Source organism: Coptis chinensis, chromosome 9 (assembly GCF_015680905.1).
Source record: "Coptis chinensis isolate HL-2020 chromosome 9, ASM1568090v1, whole genome shotgun sequence".
Lineage (NCBI taxonomy): Eukaryota > Viridiplantae > Streptophyta > Magnoliopsida > Ranunculales > Ranunculaceae > Coptis > Coptis chinensis.
The window spans coordinates 46,683,202-46,709,709 of record NC_141464.1 but is presented as its reverse complement, the minus strand read 5'-3'; the positions used below and the strand labels follow the sequence as shown (position 1 = coordinate 46,709,709).

Here is a 26,508-nt window from a genome sequence, read left to right as displayed (position 1 = left end):
AATAGCAAACACATACTTTATTTTTATTTTTCATCAACAAATTTTTTAGCTTTATGGTATTACATTCCCACAATTACCTAATTAATTGTCTCGGTCAATTGTCTTACGGTCGCTCGATTAAATTTTCGTTTTCTTCTTCGAAATCTACATTCGCTTCGCTTAACGCTTTCGGTTAAATATTTTCCGACAGTTTCATTATTTTTTCTTAGCAAATCTTTCCGAGTGAATTGAAATTTTCCAACAGCTTCATTATTTTTTCTAAGGCATTGAGCCGGTTTTTCTCAACGAAACTTCTGTCAGCTTTTTTCATTCTTCTACGGCATTAATTGACACCTTGTTGTGCTAAACTTTTCTACGTCGACTCTTTGTAAATATATTTTGCTCGAACTACCGTCATTTCTCCGTGCGGCAAAAATTCGTATTACGTCAATTTTTATTACGTCAATTTTCTTAGCGAAAACTTTCTTCAGCTTATTTATTTTTTCTAAGGCATTGTGATCTTTCCGCTCGAAACTTTTCGTCAATATCTTTTGCTCGTAATTCCGCCATTTCAACCTGCAGCAAAAATACAAATCTTTTCGTTAGTCTTTCAGACTTAACCAAAATTTGAAGATAACTGATAAAAAAAAAATACTAACATACCTGTTTCATGCTGTCGAAAATCTTTGACACCGTTTTGTCATATTCTTCAAACTTTACTCCGTCTTCTTCGACATGCCAAATTTAATTTTGATCGAAACCAAATAATTTGAGCTTAATAGCCTCGCAGATCCAATTTGAAACTGATCGATCCTAAGCTCGATTATGCCGATCAATCTTTAACTGCCTATTCAATTCGAAATTACCGCCATCTCATAATATAGTGAAATTCCAGTATAGACTTAATTGTAAAACCACGCTCTGTGGTTAAATCGATCACTAAATCCATCTTTTTCGATCTCAACCTTCTTGCATCGTCTTATTCTTTATAAATCCACTCGATTTCGAGTCCTTAATCTTGATTGTAGGAACCAAGTACTAAGAGCTAGTGATCCAGATGTATAGTTACACATAAAAATATTAATGAAGGGAAAAACGAAGTTAAAAGAAGAGATAATAATCGCAAAACCGTAGTCCAGCAGTGGTGTCGTCTTCTCCCAATTCGGTTTGCCCAAACTTCAATTCCGCTAGCGCTAACTCAAGTTTCTGCCTCCCCCAAAATCTGTTTTTCTGTTTTTCTATCTTGTGGAGCTTGATTCGGGCATCAAGTGTTGGAATAGAATTCGGAAGGTTGCCCCTTTGGTGTTTGCAATGATTTGGGAGTTTCTAAATCGGTGAATTTTCCCCGACAATTTCGGAATTTGATCGATACTCCAAACAAAGATTTCTCTGTTCGTGAATGATACGGTGCATCCAGAATGGACAGGTGTGGCTAGTAAGGCATGTGCTGGATTTATATAACAATGACTTGATGCGTCCCTCACCTTCTATTTCTATTTTTTCTCAATTCAAATGCTTAAGGGCCCAACCTGGGCCCAACCAATAATTCAAGCTAGAGAATACTGTCATCAGGTCATGTTACGACTTGAAGCAACTATTTGAACTGCCCTATTTGAGACGGGCCCTAGCTTGGCTCCATTCAATCCGGTCTGGTATTTCGGTAAGGGCTTCAAAAATAAATTGAAAGAATATTGCAGAACGGCGCTGCCCATCGAATCTTCTTGACTTGACAGACCCATACCAAAACACATAATTAAGAGATACCAAAAGTTCACTTCATCTTACCTTATTCATGTTTAGTCGTACGTAAATACAAAACCAATATAATTCAAACAAGTACCTACACTTTGTTCTCTTTATTCAACATGACTTCAAATATTGGGTTCTTGTTACAGAGATCTCGAGCTCTACACTTTGTTCTCTTTATTCAACATGATTATTGGGTTCTTGTTTTTCTCTCAATTTTTTTACTTTAATATGTTTCTCAGGCCAATTTTTCAAGCCAATATATTATGGCATCTTTGACGCTTTAACTAAATAAAACTATATTCAAACTCTTATCTAATCCGAATTCTTATCTAATCCAAACCCTTATCTAATCCGAATTCTTATCTAATCTGTCTTTTTATCTAATCCGAAGTTACATCCAATTTTAGTCGCTAAAGTCTTTACCTTCGAATTCAATTCGTATTTAACTTTTTTTTCTTCCTATTAATACCAATTTTAGTCGCTAAAGTCTTCACCTTCGAATCCAATTCGTATTTAACTTCTTTTTCTTTCTATTAATACTAAATTGCTCCTACATTTAATTTTAATTGTTTAATCCTAATATAACTCTTTCACTGGCATGGGTAGTCATAATCAATTTTATTATTATTATATTAATAATTTCGGTATAGTTTTTGCCATCAATTTCTTTTACAATTTTTTTTGTGCCACCCATTTCAATTCTCACTTCAGCCATTTTTCATTTAACTACATTGCATCCAATATACGTTAGTTTGATATTATTCCGTTCATAATAATTCACGAATTTTTCTCGACAGTTTATTTTCCTATCGTTTACATTCACACGACCATTTGTTATATATTCCGCTCACTCTTTTTTTATTCTATTTTTTTTTTTTTCTCTTCTTTGTCATATGAACTTTGTTCGCATGCCAAAAAGGAGGCAGTGTTTCGACCCCCACCTACGTGGCAAACGTCTATTGGTAGGAGTCTCCACTTTATTCGTTTAATCAACAGGGTTAAAACCCAATTTACAATATCATAGATTAATATATAGGCCCATTAACTCATGCGTCTAGGGCTGAACCCTAGCCACATGGCTTGCCACTTAAGACTTGATCCCATCGATAAAAGTCAGGTTTACATATATTTGGCTTACATTTATTAATTTATGTTTAGATATATTTCATATAAAAGAGATAATCATCAATTAAAAGTCAGGTTTAATTACAATTACTTGAGCTATAAAAAATCTCTACTCTATAGGTATAAATACAAAACTATTTTTCATACAGAACTACGTTCTTAAAACTTGATCTCATCGATAATTTTAGATGGGTACGTAGGCAACCGAAAGGTACAGTCTCATCATTCACTCGATCACCATCGCTTTTTTACTATTTTTCTACGTTCTTCATCTCTTTCGTCATCACTTAGTATTTTGATCATATTTGGTCATAGAGGAGATCTCCAATATATACATGGGAAAGTTGGTAGAACACCACCAAATTGGTCTAACCTCACATCTACACTGGCCTTAATGAACAAAATGTTTTCACCAGTACGTACACTCAACCATAAGCTTATCATTAGGCCCTTCCCTAAGCAAGGGGACAGTAATAGACTAGTGTTTTAGCAATGGCCTCTTTAATAACCTTCAATGGATCTCTTCCTTGCGTTGCCACAACGTTTCGATAGAAAAGTATATTTGGACCCTGAAACCGAAGAAGCCTCTAATCATCGATGTCCGAGAGGGCTTTTAACTCATGATTTCGGCTTAGCTGGAGTAATGAGTTCAGGTTCACTTCTTTCACTGTGAAGATTAATGAGGATGTCATCGCCAGGGTTTTTCTCTGGTATTGTACTTTTTTGTTAAAAAAATAATTTTTGGGTTAGGCAGACCCGAACCTGTATTAGAATCTTACATAAACCTTTGCCCTTTATCCTCCTCAACAATAGTGGCTAGTTGTGAAGTTAGGGGAGGTACAAAATAGTAGCAACCTGTTACATCCGTTGGAGCTGCCAGGAAATCAGCAGCTACCATATTCCTACAGTACCATGGAGCTCTTTCTTTGTCTTGAAGGATGTTAATTGCTCTCAGCGAGTCTGAAGCAACTATAACCTTATCAACTTGTATAAGCCCGCATCCTTTTAAGCCATTTAGGATTCAATTAAGTTCCTGGAATAAAACCGATTTCAAACCTCCAGAATCTGAGTAACAGAGTGAGACCTCGCTCTCCTTCAGAGTCTATGATTATTCCACCTGAACTTCCACCATTACAAGAAACTGATCCATCAGAGTTCAGTTTAAAACTCCCACCGACGGCTTTAACCACCTACATCTTGTTGGAGTAAAAGTTGTGTAGTCTACTAGTATTCCAAGTCTTTGAACAAGAGCTTTGTCTCTCTGAACATCCTTTACTGTCTTTAGTTGACCTTGTAAGTACGTCCTCATGTCTTTTATTAGCCTCTCTTTTACCTCTTGCCAAGTTTCCCGTTTGTTTCTGAAGTTCTTCTCCTTCCTCTAGTATTGTACTTTGTTTTCAAGTGTACGTGGAGATAGTGAATTTTAGTGTAGGAGCTATTAACTTGATGATTATGATAGCTTTTGAGCGACACTTGATCGAGCTCTAAGCCTTTAACACATCTCAAACCTGTTCTACCTTAATTTGCAATAAACATATTGAAGGAACATTTTTAATCCACCCGCTTGCCAGTTGCCACTGAAAACAACACGTATATTATTTTCTCAATTAAGTGACGTGTGCAAAACTGTGTATATCGCGCAAGGCAGAGAGGGTTACCTCTGTATGTATAGTCAACTTGGTAAGCTCGATCTCATTTGCATATAATAATGGAACACATTACTAATGTTTGAGCAAAAACAAGAACTTAAGTTCAAGTGGGAATTTAATAGATAATGTTTCTATGGAGGATGTGCTACACTAGCACGAATTGTCTTCTACGACAGTCTGCAAACAAACTACTTTTAAACTGATACATTAAATTGTATTGTTCAGGCCTCAGGGAGGAAGGCGGACGAAATTGTTTCGATGCTAACTTGTGGTTTTTTACAACTTTACTAGAAGTGGCCATCTATACAATTCTGTTACAGAGTGGATACGATGAAAGAGGTGTTGGGATCCGGAGACAGCATCTTGATACCGAGTATGGTGGCATGACCAGCAGCTAGGTATTGAGAAAGTGAAGCCAATTTGGTATCTCAGTACTGAACGTGACAAAATGACCTGACTAATTTGGTTTTCCAGCAGCGAGTTACCGAGCCAAGCATGATATCTCAGCATCTGTTTGCTGAGAGCATTTGTAATGCAAGTCAAAATAATTCCCTCCTTATTCACCTCCACGTAGGTATTTATTCACCTCATTTCACCAAAACAGTGAAAAGCAAGGTGAAGTTGTGCAATGCAAAGGTGAAAAAAAAATCTCGGACGGAATGTTAGATTCCGTCTGGAGGTTTTTTTATCGAGACAGAATGTAACATCCCGTCCGGTATTTTGTCTGAAGTTAAAAAAACCGAAAAAACACGCGAGACGGAATGAAACATTCTGTCCGAAAATAAAATCGAAAAAAACACACGAGACGGAATCCAACATCCCGTCCGAAGTTAACAAATCAGCCACTATCTCGATAGAATGTTTCACCTTGATTTCAACTGGGAAAAATAATCACCAGTTTTTCACCTCTGCATTGCACACCCTTTTTTTTAACAAAACTGGTGACTATAGTCACAAACCCCCCTTATCCACCTGCATTGCAAATGCTCTGAATGAATTGAAATTTTTCCATCTCATTGAAATTTCAGAAACACTACATATAAGAAATTAGGGTTTCTAACCCATAATAATGAGGGAGAGAAACCAATTTTGAGAGGCAACCAAAATAAATATAAAACCTTTGCAAACAAAAAATTTTTGTAAAGAGAGAGATTAGTAAAATGAGACCTAATAAGGGCATCTCCAATAGGGAGTGTAAACAGTATAAAGTGTAAAATTTACACTTCAAATGCTAAAAAACTCCTTCTAATAGGGGTTGTATATCGTATGTAATAAGTTATTAGTCAATAGATGGGGTGGAGAATTCCCCATCCCGCTATTAGCTAATAAAAAAACCCGGACATCACTTATAGTAACGTCTGTTTAACTTAAAAACTGGGACGTCACTTCAACTCACGTGTGAAGTTTTATTTTTCTGTTTGCGACGGTCTAAGTCCGTCGCTCAGTGATTTACCCTATGTCCCTTTTACAAAACACGGATCGATGTTACTTTAAATAACGTATGAAAGTGGACCACTATTTGTTTTAAGCTTTTGAGACTGATCAAACCCGTCATTTTTCATTATTTTGAATGGGTTGTGACAGTTTAAGTCCGTTGTTATCTATTTTTACACATTTACCTCCACTTCCCATTGGAATAGCCACAAATAGTAAATATACACTTTATGTATTTGGAATTTAGATAGTGTATAATCCTAATAGCGCCTATGTGGAGGTGAATTTTTACACTCTATTGGAGATACCCTTAAGTGTAGAGATACTTGAGAGGGGTGATTATATTAATTGTAATATTCATTCCCACTCTTATAAAAGCGCGACTGTCACACGTGGACTAGTACAAATTTTTTTTACGAAGTCAAATCTTATTGGTTGGGATTAATGACGGGGCGATAAAAGGAGAATGAGTTATTGAATCAAAAACCAACTTCTCGTGCCCTCTCCTTATATGTGTACATCTTTCTAAATCTGAGGTTCACTCTTTTTCCGACATCCAAACCACTCAGCTATCTCCTCATCGTCAGTAAGCTGCAAATCCAAATCATCATGAACTACACTTTCCCTTGATGCTAGTCCACAGAAGATACTTTCATTTCTGCTTCGTCTTTCTTGAACGGCAGACGACCGACCATTATATCTGTCATCGTCTCTGACAAAGTTCATCCCATAAGATTGATGAGAGTCTCCATACTGGTTTTGGTTCTGAGCAGAAGTCTCGGAGTAATGTGATGTTTTTGGCCTTCTCCAATCACACTTCAAGTATACCATATTCCTTTTAAAATTGACGTAATTGCACCTGAAAAAACAAGGGCTTGTGCTATTTATGTTCAAGAACATGCATCGAATATCTAACAACCAAACATAATCACTTCTAAGCATTTTTGAATTCCGAAAATTCGATAGCTGAAAGCTAAAAACTCACGAGTCACATTCCCACTCTCCTGGATTGAGTTGCCGACTTGGAGGCTTTTCTTTACATAGCAAGCATTTTGTATTCTTGGCGAAGTTCAAAAAGTTACATCTAAACAATTCAAACTTTAGTGAGAAGAAGATAACTACATGAATAACTGGTTAACGATGTGAGCGTATCTTACTTGCCACAAACCAATCTCCTTTCTTCAATGGAAGATATTCCTGATCCTCTCTGAGTTGGTTTTTTATTCAATAAGAGTAGAGAAGGCACAAGAAGTTGGTTTTTATTCAATAACTCGTTCTCCTTCAGTAATCCCAACCAATAAGATTTGACTTCGTAAAAAAAAATTGTGATAGGCATGTGTGACAGTCACGTCCCTCTTATAAAAGGATTGACTTGGGTAGGCTAGTGGCCTAGAGTTATGAGAGTATGTTGCTTCTCATACAAAGTTCAACCACTGGGGTAACCAACGAATTTATTTTTTATAGTTTAATTTATTTTTTTGTTGTTAAATATATGTCCAAATTTTTCGTATTCTCTGTCTTTTTTCTTTGCATGGAAATACGTGATACTACCACCACCTAGAGACAGTGGCGGAGCCAGGGGGGCCAGGTTACGCTCTGGATCACCCTCAACTTTCCGGAAAAAAAATTATAGTATCAGTGTATCACTTGAACAAAAACAAAAGAAAACAAAATAAAAGAAAAAAAAACGCCAGAAACCCAAACAAAAGAAACCCCTCACGCACTCCACTTCTCTTCCCTAACTCCCTTCTCAATTATTCTATTAAAAGTCTTCTACTCTTTTTGTGGAGTAACTAGGTAAAACTCACATTATTTAATTTCGCGTCTTCTTTTTTTTTCTTTTTGTACTGATTCCTAAACCATATTATTTAATGATAATTCTTACTTAATTTCTTGTCGTGAATTTACTAAATATTTAGGTTTGCAACTGTAAGGGCAATTTGTGGATTGTATATTCTGGTTAATTAGGTCCATTTCTGGTTGTATTTAGGAGTTTTTTAAGAGAGTTAATGTGTTATAGTATTAATTATGGCTGTCATTATTGCGACTGCCGACTGAGACCTGAGGTGTGTTTAATTAAATGGTGGAGTTTACTTTTTTTAGTCGACAGAGGTTGCGTTAGTACTTAGGGATGAGTTTTTATGGCAGATGCAAGATCCCATATTGGTATTCTTTATGAAGATTGAAGATGTTCCAACCCATGCTAGAGTGTTGGAAAATAATGACTGTAAATAGGTCATTATGTGCAGTGGCAGAGCCAGGGGGGCCAGCATACACCCTGGCGTACCCTCACCTGACCCAAACAAAAAAAAAAACTAGTTATGGCTACTAACTGCTAAGTGGTAGGTGTACCCTCACCTGACCCAAACAAAAAAAAAACTAGTTATAGCTGCTAACTGCTAAGTGGTAACAGGTAAAAGACAAAACAGAAAAAGAAAAGTGATATGTGCTCATGAGTCATGAGAGAGGAAACAAAAGAGATGTGCTGATGTCATGTGATGTACTTGATGTACAAATTTGATTCGGTTAAAGCAAATAGTACCAAAAAGCAAATAGAAAACCCAATGCTACTTGTGTTCCTCTTTATCTCGTATTTATCCACCCATATATAAACCCAAACAGAAACCATCATGTATCTATTAAAAAAAAATAGAAATAAAAAATCCCTCTCACCTACTCTACTTCTTTTCTCCTCCATTCTCTATTACTCTATATTAAAATTTAAGTCTTCTACTTTTCTACCCAAACAAACAACTTTACACCTACTGGTTTTGTGGAGGTAACTAGGTAACCCTTATATTATTTAATTTTTTGTCGTCTTTTTGTATTGATTCCTAAACCATATTATTTATATATGTTTGTGATTATTATTTTATTTTGTGAATATTATTGGTGGTTTATTTTAATTCGTGCAATTTCAATTAAATTGATTGGTGGTTTATTTTAATTGTTTAAATAGCTATGCTAAAGTATTTGATCAAAGAAAAGTCGTTGCCCGCTCAACCAACTAGTAACACAGATCATGTTGTTAGTGTTGAAGTAGGATCCTCTTCAAAGCGAAGTCACCAAGAAACTGAGGATGGTGGTGTTGAACAACCTACGTCAAAGCAGGTTCAACGTGGAAATCGTGAAGAACTTGACTTGTCTAGTCTTCCAGGAGACCCTGGATAGTAAGGAACAAGATTTCAGATTATCATCCTAATGATCGTGACTCAGTGAGAAGAACATATTTGCTTAGGGGTCCTTGCCAGCCTAATCATACTTTTCCTCCAATGACAATAGGCAAGAGGAACCGTCGCTTTCGGAAAGAGTGGTATGGAGAGTTTAGTTGGTTGGAATATAGTATTCATAAAGATGCCGCGTTTTGTCACTATTGTTATCTCTTTAAATCTGATCAGGGGGCACAAGGAGGCGAGATGTTTTTTCTTACAAGGGGTTTACTAATTGGGAAAGGAAAACCAAATTAAAAGAGCATGTTGGAGGACCAAATAGTGCTCATAATATTGCTTACAGGGTAGTACGGGCATTGCTAAATCAAGAGCAACATATCGAAACATTTCTTGAGAGACAATCTGACCAAGTTTGAAGGGATTACCGAATACATCTAACTACAATAACTGATTGTATTAGGTTTCTTTTGAGACAAAGTTTAGTTTTCCGTGGCCATGATGAATCAGAGGAGTCGATCAGTAAAGACAATTTTCTTGAACTTATACGATTTTTGAAAGATCATAACGAAGTCATTAAGAACGTTCTTGATAATGCTTCTAAAAATCGGAAATTGACCTCGCCTGATATACAAAAAGAGATTGTGAATGCAGCTGCTGTGGAAACTACAAATGCTATTTTAAAGGATTATGGAAATTCATTGTTTGCTATTTTAGTCGATGAAGCACGTGATATATCAATTAAAGAGCAAATGACAGTTGTTTTGCGTTATGTCGACAAGAAAGGTTGCGTGATTGAGAGATTTTTTGGAGTTGTGCATGTTAAGGAAACTAGTGCAGTAACACTTAAAAAGGCAATTGATGAGTTGTTCTCTAAGCATGGGTTAAACATATCTAGACTGCGTGGACAAGGGTATGATGAGGCCAGCAATATGCAAGGTGATTTGAATGGCCTAAAAACACTTATAATGAAAGAGAATGAGTCTGCATTTTATGTTCATTGTTTCGCTCATCAGCTTCAGTTAGCCCTTGTATCAGTTGCAAAGAACCATGAGTCAATTGCTAATCTTTTTAGTGTTCTCTCTAATGTGGTAAATACTGTTGGAGCATCATGTAAGCGACGAGATACGTTACACGAAGCAATGAAGGCTAGAGTTGTTGCAGCCTTACAAAGCGGAGAAATTTCAAGTGGTAAAGGGTTGAATCAAGAGACTAGTCTTAAACGATCTGGTGACACTCGATAGGGCTCACACTATTATACACTTCTTGGCATGATAACCACTTATGGTTCAGTAGTTGATGTACTTGATAACGTAGCGGAAAATGGTTCAAGCTCGGAACAAAGAGGTGAGGCTTACGGATTATTGAGTTCAGTGCAGTCTTTTGAATTTATCTTAAATTTGCATTTGATGAAAGCGATACTAGGAATTAGCAATGATTTGTCAAAGGCTTTGCAGCGTGAAGACCAAGACATTGTCAATGCTATGGCTCTTGTTAAAATAACAAATGTACGCTTACAGACGATGAGAGATGATGAGTGGAGTAGTCTCTTGATTGAAGTTTCTTCACTATGTGCCAAACATGATGTGGTTGTTCCAAATATAGAAGAGAGGTATGTGGCTCGAGGGAGGTCTCGACGAAGAGCGGAAGGAAGCACCAATTTACATTACTATCGTGTCGGATTATTCTATCACTGTATTGATTTGCAACTTCAAGAGTTAAACGACCGGTTTAATGAAGCAAACACAGAATTACTTCTTTGCATGGCATGTCTTGATCCTTGTGAGTCGTTTGCTGCTTTCGATAAGCAAAAATTGATCCATTTTGCTAGACTTTATCCCGATGATTTTTCAGAGATAGATCAGATGGAATTAGCGGATCAGCTTGAGAATTATATCATTGATGTGCGTTCCAATACTAAGTTTGGTAAAGTAAACGGAATTAGCAGCCTAGCCAAAATAATGGTTGAGACAAAGAAAGACATTGTGTACCAAGTCCCACTTGTGTATTTGTTGATTAAGTTGGCGCTGATTTTACCTGTTGCTACTGCTACTGTGGAGAGGATATTTTCTGCTATGAATATCATAAAGAATCGTCTGCGTAATCAGATGGCGGATGAATGGTTGAATGATTGTTTAATAACATACATTGAAAAAAAAGTTTTTGATAACATTGATACCGAGTTGATCTTGCAACACTTCCAAAAGATGAAGAAGGATGACAACTACTATGAATAAGTATTTGTTTAGATTGAATTATTTTTTCTTTTCTTATTTTTTTTTATATTACATTTATTGCAATTATTTTATATGATTTTTTTATGCTCGAAATATATTTGTTTTGTGACCGGATTTGAATTTTTAGTTAAAAAAAAATTAGTGCTTTTTTTTTAATGCTTGGTTTATGGGTGGCTCACTCTCACTTACATTCCTGGCTCCGCCGCTGATTATGTGGATATGATGACTTTTGGTTAGAGGTTGTGAAAATGGACTCATTACTCGCTAGTGAAGCTGGTAAACTCCGTATGTGATCCTGGTTAATGGAACGTTTGCTGGAATTTACACCATGATCTTGTTCGACTAGTGTTTTCATTATTTGTTCAGTGGCGGGTTTTAAAATGTTAAAATGTTCCTATTGAGATCTTTTACTCTCATAACAATGCTTTGCTTGTCAGTCCCCGCCTCAAGTTTCTGCATAGGGTTGCATACCTTAGCGTTGGCATTTACCCTTTCACTTTAATTTTCCTCGTTATTTAGCTGTCTACTGCTTTCTACCGGCTCTTGCCCTCTTCTCTAAACATTACATTTTAGAGACTCTTGACCCAATGTTCCTATTGTATCGTTTTATAAGATATTTAATGTTTGAAATATACTTGTTTTGTGATTGCATTTGAATTATTAGTTAAAAGAAATTAGTTTTTTTTTTTTTTTTTTTTTTTGGTATGTTTGGTTGTCTGGATGGCTCATGCATCCTCACTCAAATTTCTGGCTCCGCCACTGCCTAGAGATGCTCTTAGGCTGGATTAGTTCTTGGTATTAAATTTATTCCAAAGATCATATCTTAGCTAGATGCCAAATCCAATCAAAGTTTCATATGCATAGTTTAGAAGTAGCAATGAAGTTTTGATGGATGGATGTTGATGATGACTTCGAAAGGATCCATCACATGCTTAAGTGAACCAGAAATTTCAATTCATGCTATTCACATGCAAACATGCAGCATATTTCATTGTCTCTGTACATCTCCCAGGCTTTTTTAGCCGAAATGTTGAGCACAACTTCTCCTTGCATGCTCTTCATTCTTCCCTCTTCACCCTTCAATCAGCTCTTGGTGTAGCTCCCGTGTTGAGGTTATTGTTAGCTTCAAATAATGACAAAAAAGACTAACTGATGCTCACTCCAAGTGGCGATTAATTCTATCCCAAAGCCTACTACGTAAAAGTGGAAAATCCTACCAAGTGGTAGTTTTAATAGAATAGCTATGCCTAATGCAAGTCAAAATGAAGGGAAATTGAGAGTTTTCACCTCCAAATGTTAAAAAAATCCTTACCCAATACAAGGGTGACTATGAGGGTGACTTATTCACTAAGTCAAAACGAGAGTGAAATTTACTATCGAGATAGTAACTGAGTTGTGAGCTTCGGACGGAGTGTTTTATTCCGTCTCGTGTGTTTTAATGTTTTATCTATGTCATCTAGCCATATACATACAAAGAGTAAGTTTGGATTCAATTTAATTCAACCATATCACCATAAAGATGATGCCAAAAGTCCCAAAACACTCCTGGTCACGTCTTTACGTCTTAATACATTTTATGTTTGCTACACGTAGCAAACGTAAGACAAGAATCCATTCATTCGCTGCAGTGTTTCAATTTTACATAATACTATAAAATCATGTACAAAGACCTAAGATCTATATAACAAAGAAGGGAAGTGTGAACCAACCACCCCAATCTCTAACCTTTAGATTTTGTTTATGACGTAGAGCATCTAAGAGTGCTAATGGGGTCCTAATGGGAGTGTGCTGATAGTAGTCAACAAGTGCTGCTAGGCTTTTTTGGGACTAGGCTTCAGTTGCAATTCGGATGGGTTTTTGTTGGGCTTATGTGGGACTGGACTTCAATTGCAATTTTTAAAAAATCAACGCCGTATGGACTGGGTTTTTCCAGTGTAGTCAAAGCGTTAAGGTGCACCTAAGGCATAACACCCTCTTTGTGCCTTAGGCGCAAGGCGCGAGGCGTGGCGCGGCGCGCACCTGATTAAAGTGAGGCGCGGAGTACTAAAAAATAGATATAACCAATTAAATAAAAAAATAAAATAAATATTAAATATGACATGAATTATTATTGATTTGCTTAGCCAAATATTAAAATTAATTCTATGTGATTGTAAACATGAAACCATTGAGCAACACCCATAAAATCCACGAGTCATTTATACCAGTGTAGTCATTTAAAAGAAAAATCTAAAGCAATAAGTAAATAGCAAAATAAAACTCGTATCTCTCAATACAATCTAGTTCAACTTCAATAAACTAAAATAGTTAACCAATCGAATTGAGTCAAATGAGTTCTTCACGAAATAGAACACGTGATTCAAATTTTGGAATCCTATAAAACTTTATTTAATCCATCTTTGTGACTTCTCTTAATCCATACAACTTAACAAAAACTAGTCAAAATTAAACTTAGAGTGTACTCCAAGATGAAATTTATTAAATTTGTACAATTTCTTGTATAATACAACAATTGGATCAAGTGTAAATATGTTACGTATAGCAAAAATTATAAAAAAAAAAAAATGAAAAAACTGTAAATGCGCCTCAACAAAAAGCACACGCCTTATGTTAGCTCTCGCACCTTGGTCAAGGTGAGGCACTAAAGTGTGTCTCTCCGCGACTCGCGCCTTAGGGCAAGGGCAATATACTAGTCGCATACAAATAACACTTTCAACTTTTTCAAGGAGGGTAAATGGCAATTCAACGAGTCAATATTCCCTCTAAAGGTGAGTGCTTTAGAAGGAATCTTTGAAACAAAACTAATACAAGGAATCCAAACCGCAAATTCTTGTACTAAAATTCGTCAGACAAGATGCTGCGATCTAGTCCCTAGAGCATCTCCAATGGAGCTCTTTAGCATTAACTCCTGAAAACGTGTTCTGGTGGAGGAATCTACACAGTATAATGGTGTGTGTGTGTTTTTTCGATCAAATATATTGGTGTGTTTGATTGCACATCTTTCTCTGCCCTCCCCTAAAGGCCTAAACACAGTCAATTTGGATTGATTTTCAAATCTAGAAATTGGGCTCTAGACACTTTCTTTAGTATGTTTTTTGTTTAGAGAAAGACCAATATTATCTTTTGATTCTACTCTAATTTTAACAACACGTCACTTTTTGGGTGTATTAACTGTTTTTAAAACTTTTTATTTTTCTTTTTTACCCTTTTATTTGTAATTGCCAATTTCTTCCACAAATAAATAATACAAAAATCTAATGTACGCAAGCTGTACGTGTGTGTGTCAATCGAGGCCACTCATCAGGCAAGGGTGCGTGTGTATTGCTCCAAGATGTACTGCAATCAAATAATACAATTGTCTTATTAAAAAAAATCATTTGTCCTTTCATAATTTCACAATTTGAATTACATCAAGCTTAAACATGTTATTCAAAATTATCAGAGATGCATTTTAAATTGTTAAAGCTGTATTGAAATTAGTTGTAATCAACATATATTTTTTCCGTTTTTGAAGTTGATATTTTCTATATTGTTTTGGTCTCTTCAGAAATTCATCTCACTTTTAATTGGAATTTTGTAGATTTCGGATGAATTTTAGTTTTTTTTTTGTTGGTAGTTGGTTTTTTTAGTTGAGACTAATAAAAGATGTCAAAATTGTAAAAGTCAGTCTGAAATTTGAGATAAATGTCAAATTTCAGTTTTTATGGAGAAAAAACAAAAAAAAAGTTTGCTATTTCCTCTAAACTTAAAAAAGTTGCGTCTGTGTACCTATACCTAATTTCCTGATTTTCAAATCAAGCAATTGAAAATAACACAACTGTTCTCATTGTTTTCATAAATGTTCGATGGGCAATCAACTTCCTTATTTATCCACTATCTGCCTAATTTAAAAGAATAGCCAATCAATCAATGAAACGGCCTTACTGGCATGCCCTGAAAAGTAGAATGCAGCACATTGTATGCCTTTTCATTCATAAAATTTTTCTACAGAAGCAGAGGACACGCGCTATAAACTGCACTGCAATTCCCTTACTTTTTTCGTTTTGCTGCCAGCCATAAGTGTTTTTTAAGAGTTACGATCTGGGATTTTGTGGCTCAAAAATTAGCCAGGCCATAAGAAATGATCCGAGGACATCTTGGATATTTTGCGACCGGATCGTGGGGACAGTATTCACAATTTCACATTGCCCAACCTGTGATTTTATTGACATCGTCACAGTTGTCCTGTTCGAGTTATATCACTTGGCTAGTGATCAAAATGAACTCCCTCTTGCAAACAAGTGTATGCTTTTAACGAAAAACATTACACAGGAATGTGAAAGGAAATTAAAAAGAACAATAACTGGTATAAAGTACGAACTGCTAAACACACAGCATGGTTAAGGGATTTTCAAAAAAAACGTCTCGATGCAACCTAATAGCGATGGTTATGGAGATGTTTATACCTCTTTCCAAATAGGATACTGAGAATTATGTAGTAAAAAGTAAAATGGAATACTAAGAATTATGTAGTACCATCGCATTCTCGCCCATATTTTGGTGATAAGGAAACTATCTATTTCGCAACTATCAAACAATACGTCTGTTTACTCTATCTGACCTATTTTGTTTACTCCTTCCCCTAAACCTCCCCCGGCCCAACCCCATGGGGTGAACAATCAAACACAAGACCTCTCAGAACACCGTTATGGGACTTGCCTGCTCTTCTGCTCGGCCACTCTTGTACCAGTTCTATGGCCAAACAGACTTCTTCAGACTGGCTGACTTTCAAGATAACGGAATCCAATCTTTCAAATTGAGGGTGATAAGGAAGGTAGGGGCAGTATGATGCAACAGATACACATACTGCACAGGCAAACTGGCAATTAAGGTATTGCACGTGGCAATCCGAAAAAAAGAAAATTATTCTGAAAAATACAGTAGAATGACATTCTCAACTGAATACCTCCTTACACTAAACTCAATAAAGTAATATGTTTACAGCCGAACAGTTTCAAAATGTGGAAACGATAAGCACCACCAATTAGAAGGCCTCATGCTACCGAAAACTAATTACATAGTGTACTCAGAAAAAGTACCTTACAAATGAAACCGAATCTAAATAATCAATTTACAACAGAAGGGAAGATGGAGCAGAATATAAAGAAGCAGCATTCAAAACCCTCTTCCCCTCGTGATAGAAATTCGAAGAAATAAAAGAAAACCATTGCGATTACCTTAAAATAAAAAATAAAATCCAATATTAATGCAATGTGTTTATCTTCTACCTTCACTATCAACAATGTCCAACTCCAACCCTGCAGAATATAGCAGTATTTGGTTATTACAATCTCAAGTAAATACTCATAAACAACCTATCAATGTAAAGAAACATCTACATGCGAACATAATTAAGTCACCAACTATAAGGATTTCCTGAACAATAAGAAACAATTATAAGATTTGCAGATGTTAAAGTGAAATCTAAACCTTAGCTTAGAATACAGGTATGCAATAAGTCCTGAACAATAAGAAACATAATTAAGTCCTGTTCTTTGTCGTCCAAAAGAGATCAAATCTATAAGGTATGCAATAATTTCGAAGTTACATTGACACGGATAGGTGTGTCCGTATCCGACATGGATACGTAGTGTCTAACACGGCAAAATATAAAAAATTGAGGTATATCACATACAATGTGTCCAATATGTGTTCGACATGGACACATTGATAAGTATCCGACACGGATTATTTTTGGATTATGCCATGTCCATGTTACATAGAATAATTTATTTAGAAGTTTTTGATCTTCTAATTCTAAGGAGGTCATAACCTAGTCAGTAAAAGAGTTCAACCAACTGCAGAAAGTACAACTAGTCGGGCTGGACGGACACGTGGAGGCAAAATCAAGTAAGAGATGATTAACAAATACATCTGTCATCAGATTGCAGAGGACAGGAACAGATATACTGGTTCTCTTGTCAGAACTCAGTGGCGAGTTGGTGAGGTAGTCTTTATGGGGAATTTTTTTTATTTCAACTTCCTTATAAGTACATCTGCGCATTGATAAGGAATTGGCAGATGTGTCACGAGTGGAAGTTGAATATCTGTCCAAACACCATTCCTTATCCCATATCTATCCAATTTCTTATCAACGCATAACTCTATACTTCTGATGGAATTCCTTGGCATGTGAAGATTTCTCAAACCAGAAATCACTAAAGTACTTAGTTTAGTAAAACCTGACAAGATGATGAAGACAAGTCATCTTTGACTACTAGTACAGGAAATTAAGTGAAAAGGAGAAGTAGTTGATCAACATATTTTCAACGTACTATAAACCATGGAAAAATATATAAAGCTAGTATTACAAGACACGAGTTCTGATGACAAACGCCCAAAGCAACAGTAAGCACTAAGCACAGATCCAGCACAAGCATGAATTACATATTGGAATATACACTATAGGAGAAGAAAATGCAACCACAAGGAGTACCGTCTAACAACCTCCCAAAACAAGGCAATCGTAAAGTCAAATTGATACTTAGTGAAAGACAAAAGACTTAAAAGATTGGGCTTCCCCGCAAAATTAACACTGATCCATGTTAACCTCATTTATCAAAGGTTAGCTAAACTTCATGGTTTATTGCTTGCATGAGATCTAGGAGTACTCCAGTTATTATTCAGTATACGCATTTCAAGGGGGATGAACACAAGTGGATAGCAGGAGGGAGGAAGTGCTTCGAGGCCCCCGGAGGACGATTTGAATTACATCTATGACTAGGAAGATGAGAGGGAAGAAATATATTAGCAGGGGCTGAGTTCTGTTGGGATTGGTTCCATCTGCGTTGCTACTGCTCCCCTTTTTGGTTAAGTGGTTTTTTGGCTTTGGAATTACTGGGTGTATTTCCTTTTCTTCTCTTTTGGGGTTAATCCCTTTTTGCTCTAGGACAGGGTATATCAGTGGTACAGGGTGATTTTGGTCTTGTTTGATTACATACTGGCTAATTTGTCAAGGGTTGATGTAGTTTACATTGCTATAGCCTATAGATATATGTTAATTTTTAAGGATATATAAAATAAAAAAGCATGGATGAACCCCAACTGTCTCAGTGTATTCCTATTAAAATATATACAGTTAAATCGCCCTTCACCTTAGAAGATCCTTCAGAAAAGAGAAACTTGACTCTCATGATCCAGATGCAAAATTACAACAGTACCCATATTCCAACTTCAGAGCACTTACGCACACAGAGACCCAACAACAAAGAAGAAAATCTCACAAAAATGTAACAAGTAAGATAAACAAATAATTACGAATAAAAATAGACATATCAATGAAGATTTTACCTGAAATCACAAGTCGTTAGACTTCTTCCCTGTTATAATACGAGATATCTGGAGGCCCCTACTGAATGCTTCATTAAAGAGAATCCTTGTCTGCATTGACTGAAATCCAGGCATCCACGAAAGCAGTGCAACAGGGGCCATAACAACAATCCCAAACAGTATATCATACAGCCTAGCTAGTGAAACAACAGTATCCCATACCACAGTCGCCTGAAGGAATGGTCTGAGCACCTGGGAAATGCAGATAAGGCCCCACCCAGTTGGAATGAAGGCTAGCAAACTTGTGAGTAAATCGATGATTCTAAACTTGGTGAACTTCAACAAAAGAACAATCACAAGTACCATAACCACAATGACACTCCACTGAACTAGACGATAGTATATATGTTCTTTTGCAGCATATTTTTCTCGAGCATATGCTACTGTCACATAAATGGCAACAGCCACAACCACAAAAATCCAAGAGAGCAAGTAAACAGCAATACTGGTGCTTTTATTGGCGATGCCCAGTTGATACACAATCCCATACTGAAAAAAGAAATAGCGGAGATCCAGAATTATTTCTAACAGCTTCCCCCAAAGACCGGTATTTCTCAAATGATCCTGTTCCTCATACCACCACGTCTCCCAGCTCTGATCTGCCTTTGTAAATATTCCACCACGGTACCATATCCAATTCATGAAGTCATCAAAGTCATAAACCGTCTTCAACCAGTCAAACCCAGATGGATTGAACACAAAGGGAGCCATGATCCATGATACTATCAGGAACCAACTTGTGATTGTCATGGCTATGTAAACAAAAGTATCCTTGGCTATTGCACTATGGGCAGCATAAACTATCAGTATGATTGCAAGCTCAATGGCCTTCACGAAATGGCTACGAGAATAAAGCCTATAGTTCTCAGCAAAGTTCTTGTGCTGCACAACGAAACCACGACCAGTGGCCCGGTACTTTGCACCCCCATGAAGAATTGTCCGGCCAAAGTAATGAGTACGAGTTCCCATTGAGAACGCATAAAAAACAGATGCAAGCTGGAGCTGCATTGTCAAGAAATCCCAGATTGCTGGTAGAAACCCATGTTCCAGAGAATTCTCTACAATCATTGGAAGGGCAGTGAAAAGACCAAGCTGAATGATAAACTGCTGATTGAGAATCGCACCAAAAGCTCTATTATTGGCAGACTTCTTCATAGCATCCTCAAAGCCACTGAGAGCCAGATAGAGTCGGCCCCATACAAAAGCATAAACAGTAACGACCACCATCATTGTGGTAAAGAAGAACCCCACGGTAGTGTAAAAGAATGAGAGCATCCGGAAGAAGTCAAGCCTGTGACCCAATCGATAGACATCCCTGCTAAGAACCTGCTCACCGTTGCCACTAGCAACCTTGGCCTCAAACATGGATATTTGATTCAACCCGACATCTCTTCCCTTACCTACCTGGATGTACTCGTGGTGTGTCACATTTCCGCCTCGCAGCGTGCAATTAAACCCAGCAAAAATATCTTCACTGATGTTGATCACCCGGGAAGCCTTGCTGATCCCACCACGTGTTAAGAACCAGAACCTATCAAACACATCAGGGTGACCATAATGCATTCTCACTTTCAGAGGATTTGCTAAAACGCGCTGCCCAAGGGTGACAAAGCTCGTCTCCTGAGCAGACATGAACCAAGCAAGCGAGGAGACAGAACCAGTGAAGACATGTTCCCGGACTCCTAAAATAGTTGGCTTCCGTATACCATAGTAGACCCTGAATTCCTCTAATAGATTCCGCATTTTGAGAGCCTCCTCAAAATAGTTATCCTGGTTCATGTCAATGGTCTGAACTGCATCACCACGAGTAAATATCAACGCATGATTCTGATTCTCTGGTTTTCCTTCCCCAAGCTTCAGAGGACCAGGCAACCTGACCCTGTAGATTTCTACCTCCTTCTGCAACTGCTGATCAAACTTCACCAGAACAGAGTAATATTCCACATCATCCCTCCCTGTGTGAACCTCATCAACATAGGCAACTCGAAGAGCTTCATTGTTCTTCATTAGATACAAAATATCCTCAGCACGTGGGTCTTTCTTTGTTTTTTGTGTCCCATAGATCTGGCACGCAACCACATAAGTGTATTTCATCAGAGCAGTACCATACTCGTGTCCTTTGAATAACAGACTGACGCCACTACTTGTCCTGCTCAGACTTCGCATAGAAAGTGAACCACCAGAGCTCAGACCGTCTATGCCACTGTCTCGCCTCATTGAACCAACATTAGCAAGTTCTCGTGACCCCTCCCTTATATCCATCTCTGATGCAGAATCAAGGTATGCCAGCATCTTAAGAGCTTTGTAGTAATACATCATTCCCCTCACAGTACGAGAGAGTGTCTGGCCTCGGTAGGACGCCCAAAGACGGAGATCTCTCAGCTTGTTTGTCCAGACTTCATTATCATCTACCATGCCATCTCTACGCATCCTTTGCAAGAAATTATTCCACTCATCATCATAAATCTTCTGTAAATAAAAAAGTGTGGATATCCCATCTTCATTCTCAGTTCGCAGCTGTTCTTTGCTATACACGACTTCTTCATTATAGTACGGCGTCAAAACGCTAAAAGCCATCATTTTCTCGACTTGTGGAGCATGTGGCATGTTCATAAACAAGGAATTACTGAAGAAAGCAATGCGTCGTCTTGCCTCAAGATTGCTTGGGACGTTATGCATGGAATCCCTAGAGGTAAGAATTGTCTGCAAACGTCGCACCTGACGGTAGAAGGTAGAATTTGCTTCGTCCGGCAACTCAATAACATTCTCAAAGAGTAGGCCTGTGTCGGATGACGGTCTGAGAGGTGCCAAACCATCCTGCTTTAGTTGATCAATGTTCCGCTTCACCTTCGGGAAATCTTTTATTAAGATCTCATACAGGGCCTGCAAATCATTAACTATCTTGCTCATATCTTTCTTCGGCTTGTTCAGGAGACCAAGCAGAGATATCAACTTCGCGTGAATTTGTGGCAGTGCAGTTGTCTTGTATGTTTCGGTGAATTTCTCAACCTGAACAGCATGATCAATTTCCACAAACAAATTTCTAATGATGGAAAACTCTTCTGTGCCATTTCTGATGATCTCAAGGAGCAGGTGCTTGATGCTATCATGAGTTTCAATAACAGCACACCGCCTATACTCGTTCTTGCCAATCTTCTTCCAAAGCCACTTGTCAGGTGCATCCACCAGCTCTTTTGCTTGGCTGAGAGCAAGCAAAAGCTCATTGCACAGGAGTAAACACGGCCACCGAATAACCCTGATGTTCCAAGAATTCTGTGGTAATTCCAGAAGTTCCAATTCAAGGTCACTGATGATGTCTTCTTCCCTGAAAGTCAATATTATCTCATTCCATATCAGAGCAAATTTGTTCGCCTCCACCTGGTTTGACTCTATCTTTTTGTACGGACGACCCAAGCCATACCGCAGCTTCAGTCGATGGATGGCATCGTTGAACTTGTTTCTCAGGGTCCCCCTCTCCTTGAACAGTTGTTCCTCAGGCATGAGATTAAACTGCAATGCACTAGCGAAAAACTGAAATCTAAGCCTCAGCTGCTGAATGTTCCGAATCTCACCCAAATGCGAGAACAACCCAACAATTGCCCCAGCCACAGAAGAATATATTGAGTACCAAATCTGCATATCCATGAGGTATACCAGAATCACCGGAAGCCACAAGAGGCCAACTGCTAACCTGTTAGTGTCACTAAATAACTCGTGCCACTTGTATTTTACATTCTTGAGATTCAAAATGGCCTTTGTCGGGACAACCAATGGTTTAATTTGAAGAAAGTAACTGAAGATGAACTTTGATGCCAGAACAAAAACCCAGAACAGTGTATACTTTATGTTGTCGACAAGCCCTTCTCTAAGACCACGACCGACAAAGGTGCGGCTCTGAAACCACCATGTTAACACATAAAATATCCTCCAATTGGTCTCCTCCAGGAGGTTTCGGATCCAAGGGACTATAAAAAGAATCGTTGCCAGCACTTCAGGGAGGACAAAAACACCTGCGGCCATAAGAAAATTCACCACTCTACTATTTGCTTGACTAGACCACCCACGGTCTCTGTTCTTCTGCTCCCACATCCGTGCATATAGAACACTAAACGCGACAATCCATGCCACGGCAACAATGCTCTTGAGAACCATCCTCACCCCAAGCTTCATAGTCTCCTTTGAAACCAAACTATACTGAGTACCCGCATCAAGCAATGACTGAAGAAACCGAAGACCAGCCCAAGTGATGAACACAGTGAGCACCCGAACCTGAACATCTCGAATCTCCAATGCCTGCCATGGAGCTGATCTACCTTGCGAAGCAACAATAATAGCAGCCTGAAGAAACAAAATATGAAGTACCCAAAGACGATCGAAACTCCTAAATATACTCCAAAACGATCTCTGCTCCACAAACCCAGTCTTCCCAACTCCCCTACCTTTACTACCTTTAGGCACAAAGAAATTACTCCCACCATCAATAGGCCATTTAAGATTCTGAAAACAACGACGAGTCCAAAAATACTCATTAATATCATCATAATTCCTCCAAGCGGAATGAGGGGCAGTCCCATTCCTACTACTCTCAACTTCCTTTTTAATTATATCATAAATCGGAGTAACCACTTGATACAAAAATGCATTTTCACCACTAATAGAAGGAAGTACAGGACGGCCAGTATTCTCATCAATATAATCTTCTAATATCCTATTCAACTCCATAGCCATATGATGAAATATATAACACAAACATTCCGGTACAAATCTTAAATTCGCAGATTCACCCCATATCAACAAATACAAACAAGTATACAAAAGCTCTCTCCTATGATCTGACCTGGAAGGATCCCGCCGTTCCGAGATCCAAACATTCGATTTCCTCCCCAAGTAAGAACACCAAGCAGTGTAATTAGACAACAACTTACGGCGAAAGCGCCTAAGTACGGTCGGGTCAAGTACATCTATATTATCCGGTGGGGGCTGTAACCGCATTTGCGCATTGGCAAGATGTAGTACAAGATGTTCACGTTGATTACGGACATTATCTCGTTGGAAACCAAAAAATATACCAAGCCAATCAAGTAAGTCCATACCATCTGTCCATATTACATAAGGTGGTTTACGCAAATCGCCAACAGTTTTAAGTGCAGCTGTTGCTGCACGTACTTCCGGGTAACGAAGTGATGGATGGTCAGCAAGTAGATTGTGTATTGGTATTATGTTGTATATTTCCTCTGCTGGCTCTGCTGGTTGTGGATTGTAGCCCGGATTCCGGGCTGGTGTGGGCTGGTGTGGACGGTTTAGCCGTTGGTTCATTGCATCGAGATTCGTGTACTAGTTCTTCTTCTTCTTCTTGTTCTTGCCTGCAAAGAAAGAGAGAGTGGAAAATGTGTTAGTTGCGTAGAGATAAATAAAACAGCAAAAAAGAAGAAAGTGGGAGTTAATTGGACGTTACTGTTTTTTTTTAAGTGTTAGAGAAACGGATTTGAGGAATCTGAAGTTGAAGAGCGGAGATGTAAAATGTCTAAGTTTTGATATCTTTTTGGGTAAGTATAGACTATAGATTATAGTCCAAAAAAGTCAATACTTGGGTGGGATTTTGGATCTTGGAAAATTTAGGATTATTTTTTTGAATTGAACTGTCTGTCTAGGACCTGAGAAAATGGGCTGGGAATGTGCAGACCTTGTTGAGAACTTATTTGAATTAAATAATTGTGAGAAAAGTACTCTCCATTTGATATTGTCAAAGCAGATTTTTAAGCCCATAAATAATTGTCATTAACAAAACCATTGATTACTTTGAAAATCGAATTGCACTGTATTAATATCTATCTCGCAATTGCAATGGGGACATTGTCAACAAATGAAAAATAATTGGTTTAACTTCTTGGAAGTTCAGAAACAAAGACAATTGGATGGGAAATTTCTAATAAGACACTTTTTTCTTTTCTTATTACGCAACTTCTTAGCAATTTTCATGTGAAAAAAAGGAAAGATTACAGAAATGTAATAAAACACTTGGCCATTACCATACTTTTTCAAGGTAGCAGAAGTAGGTAAACGCAAATAAGCCCAACTACGCATTGCTAAAACTCAGTTTATCCATCTTGACCATTGATTTGGACGTCATATAACGCACAGACATAAACTGTGGTGGGCCCAATAATCATGACATGTTAAGGTGGGACCCGCTCCATGTGACATCCCATTTGTCCGATACTCATTCTATCCTATCACTAAAAAAAAATCGAATCAAAATTTTCCGCCGTTACTGAACAAAAAAAACAAAGACGCTACTCAAAGTTCAAACTCGTCACTACAAAGCAGAGTTTAAAACCCTAATAACAACTAGTTCAAAAATGTTTTATAAAAGGAATTGAAATCAGTTCAAACTATAGAACCAAATAGAAACGAAAAAAAATTCGGAGAACTAACCTGAAATATCGGAACTCAAGCAATTGTTTCTGGTTTCAAGTTTTAAGACGCCGTCAAAATAGTAGGAAGAAGTTTGAAATTATAAAAGTTTGAAAGAGTGTAATTGCAAGAAGTAATCACAAACGTTGATCAAATTTTGTAAGGACAGATGTCAAATAGGGAATGGGTTGTTTCAGCTGACATACACACTTTTGGCATCGTGCGTGAAGTGCCATTTTCTGTTTAGAGACTTGGCCAAAATGACAATGTGCCGAAATTATTGAAATATCGACCCGAAATATCCATTGATTATCATACCAGGAGATTATTGATGTGTTGGCAAGACATGGATACAACTCAATTATTAAAAACTGGAACAATGGGATTAAAGATTTGTTCAAATGAAACTGGAGCTTTTATCTATTCTGCCCTATAATGCTGCGTAGGCAAGTGAGCTATTTGGACGTGGCAAATCGGTTTGTACCACTTCAAATGGTTTTGTTTCCGATTCCTATCTTAAATTACAAGAGAGTTACCTAAATGCAATTACAATAACTATTATATTTTAGGGGCTAAAATATAAATATACTATAAAGATAAAAAAAAAATTATTGATAGTGTGGGCTAATTTTTTGATTGAATTGTCTCCGTTAATGCAAACCATTTGGACGATTCTATTCCTATTTTGTATCTTAAATCACGAAATAATTGTTTTTATATCATTTTAATAATTATTATATTTTAAAAATAAAATAGTATTAAATATATATATATATTTTTTTTTATAATAAAATTGGTCAATGCAAACTAATGGGATAGCCACGTGACACGTGCTCAAAACTAGTGTCGTTAAAAGAAGAGTATCACTTTAGTGTTCTTTCTTTTAACTTTAGGGAAAAAGCAAGTAAGGTTTTGTGAGCTTTGTGAAAAGATGATCTTGACTCTAGAGTTCTATATAATAACACGGATAAGGTTCTCCGATTGACCTGTAAAAGTTGCTGGGTCAAGCCAACAATGGTTTTAACTTTTAAGCAATTCCAAAAAGACTTTGATTCAAGCTACGTGTAGTAGACTAGTAGTAGACTACACGCATTTTTGTCAGAAAAATCACTTTGAAATTCGAGGTCGACTGAGTGAACTCTGGTTTGGTGCGCCATTTTAGCTAGTTAGCGTTTCCAAGGCAATGTTTTTTTTAACAGCTGGCAGTACCAATGAAGGCAACGAGGTACAAGATTTTTTTTTTTTTTTTTTTTATTGTTTTATTCTCCAGGCATGTGGGGAAAAAAAATCTAGCCGCCACAAAGTGTGGCGTGTAACTTAGATTTCTTCTACCTGCCACTCATATTGGCGTATAGACTTGACGCTATTTTGTTAAAACTAGCACTA

At 37.4% G+C, this 26,508-nt stretch overlaps 2 protein-coding genes, 1 long non-coding RNA gene and 1 other non-coding gene across 5 annotated transcripts; 1 reads left to right on the top strand and 3 right to left on the bottom strand.

Moving 5' to 3' along the window:
- Window positions 1-1,385, bottom strand: LOC147476311 (uncharacterized). The gene is made up of 2 exons (XR_015209008.1): window positions 643-1,385; window positions 1-555 (listed from the first exon to the last, which is right to left on the bottom strand). It is a non-coding gene; the product is annotated as an uncharacterized LOC147476311 (long non-coding RNA).
- Window positions 1,386-10,626: 9,241 nt separating this feature from the next.
- LOC147476310 (uncharacterized) lies at window positions 10,627-12,489 on the top strand. Its single transcript, XM_086585692.1, has 2 exons — window positions 10,627-11,203; window positions 12,353-12,489. The coding sequence occupies exons 1-2, from the start codon at window positions 10,627-10,629 to the stop codon at window positions 12,487-12,489; spliced, it is 714 nt and encodes a 237-aa protein (XP_086441818.1).
- A 3,776-nt stretch (window positions 12,490-16,265) lies between these two features.
- Window positions 16,266-25,297, bottom strand: LOC147476308 (callose synthase 12-like). Of its 2 annotated transcripts, none has more exons than XM_086581729.1 (3): window positions 25,144-25,297; window positions 18,670-24,071; window positions 16,266-16,637 (listed from the first exon to the last, which is right to left on the bottom strand). In XM_086581729.1, exon 2 carries the CDS (start codon window positions 24,022-24,024, stop codon window positions 18,676-18,678), a length of 5,349 nt encoding a protein of 1,782 aa, XP_086437855.1. In that variant the 5' UTR covers window positions 24,025-24,071; window positions 25,144-25,297; the 3' UTR covers window positions 16,266-16,637; window positions 18,670-18,675. The 2 variants fall into 2 exon arrangements, with proteins under 2 accessions (XP_086437855.1, XP_086437854.1); XM_086581728.1 differs by lacking the exon at window positions 25,144-25,297 and adding an exon at window positions 24,164-24,422.
- LOC147476309 (small nucleolar RNA J33) lies at window positions 20,959-21,038 on the bottom strand. The gene has a single exon (XR_015210004.1). It is a non-coding gene; the product is annotated as a small nucleolar RNA J33 (small nucleolar RNA).
- Window positions 25,298-26,508: the final 1,211 nt, after the last annotated feature.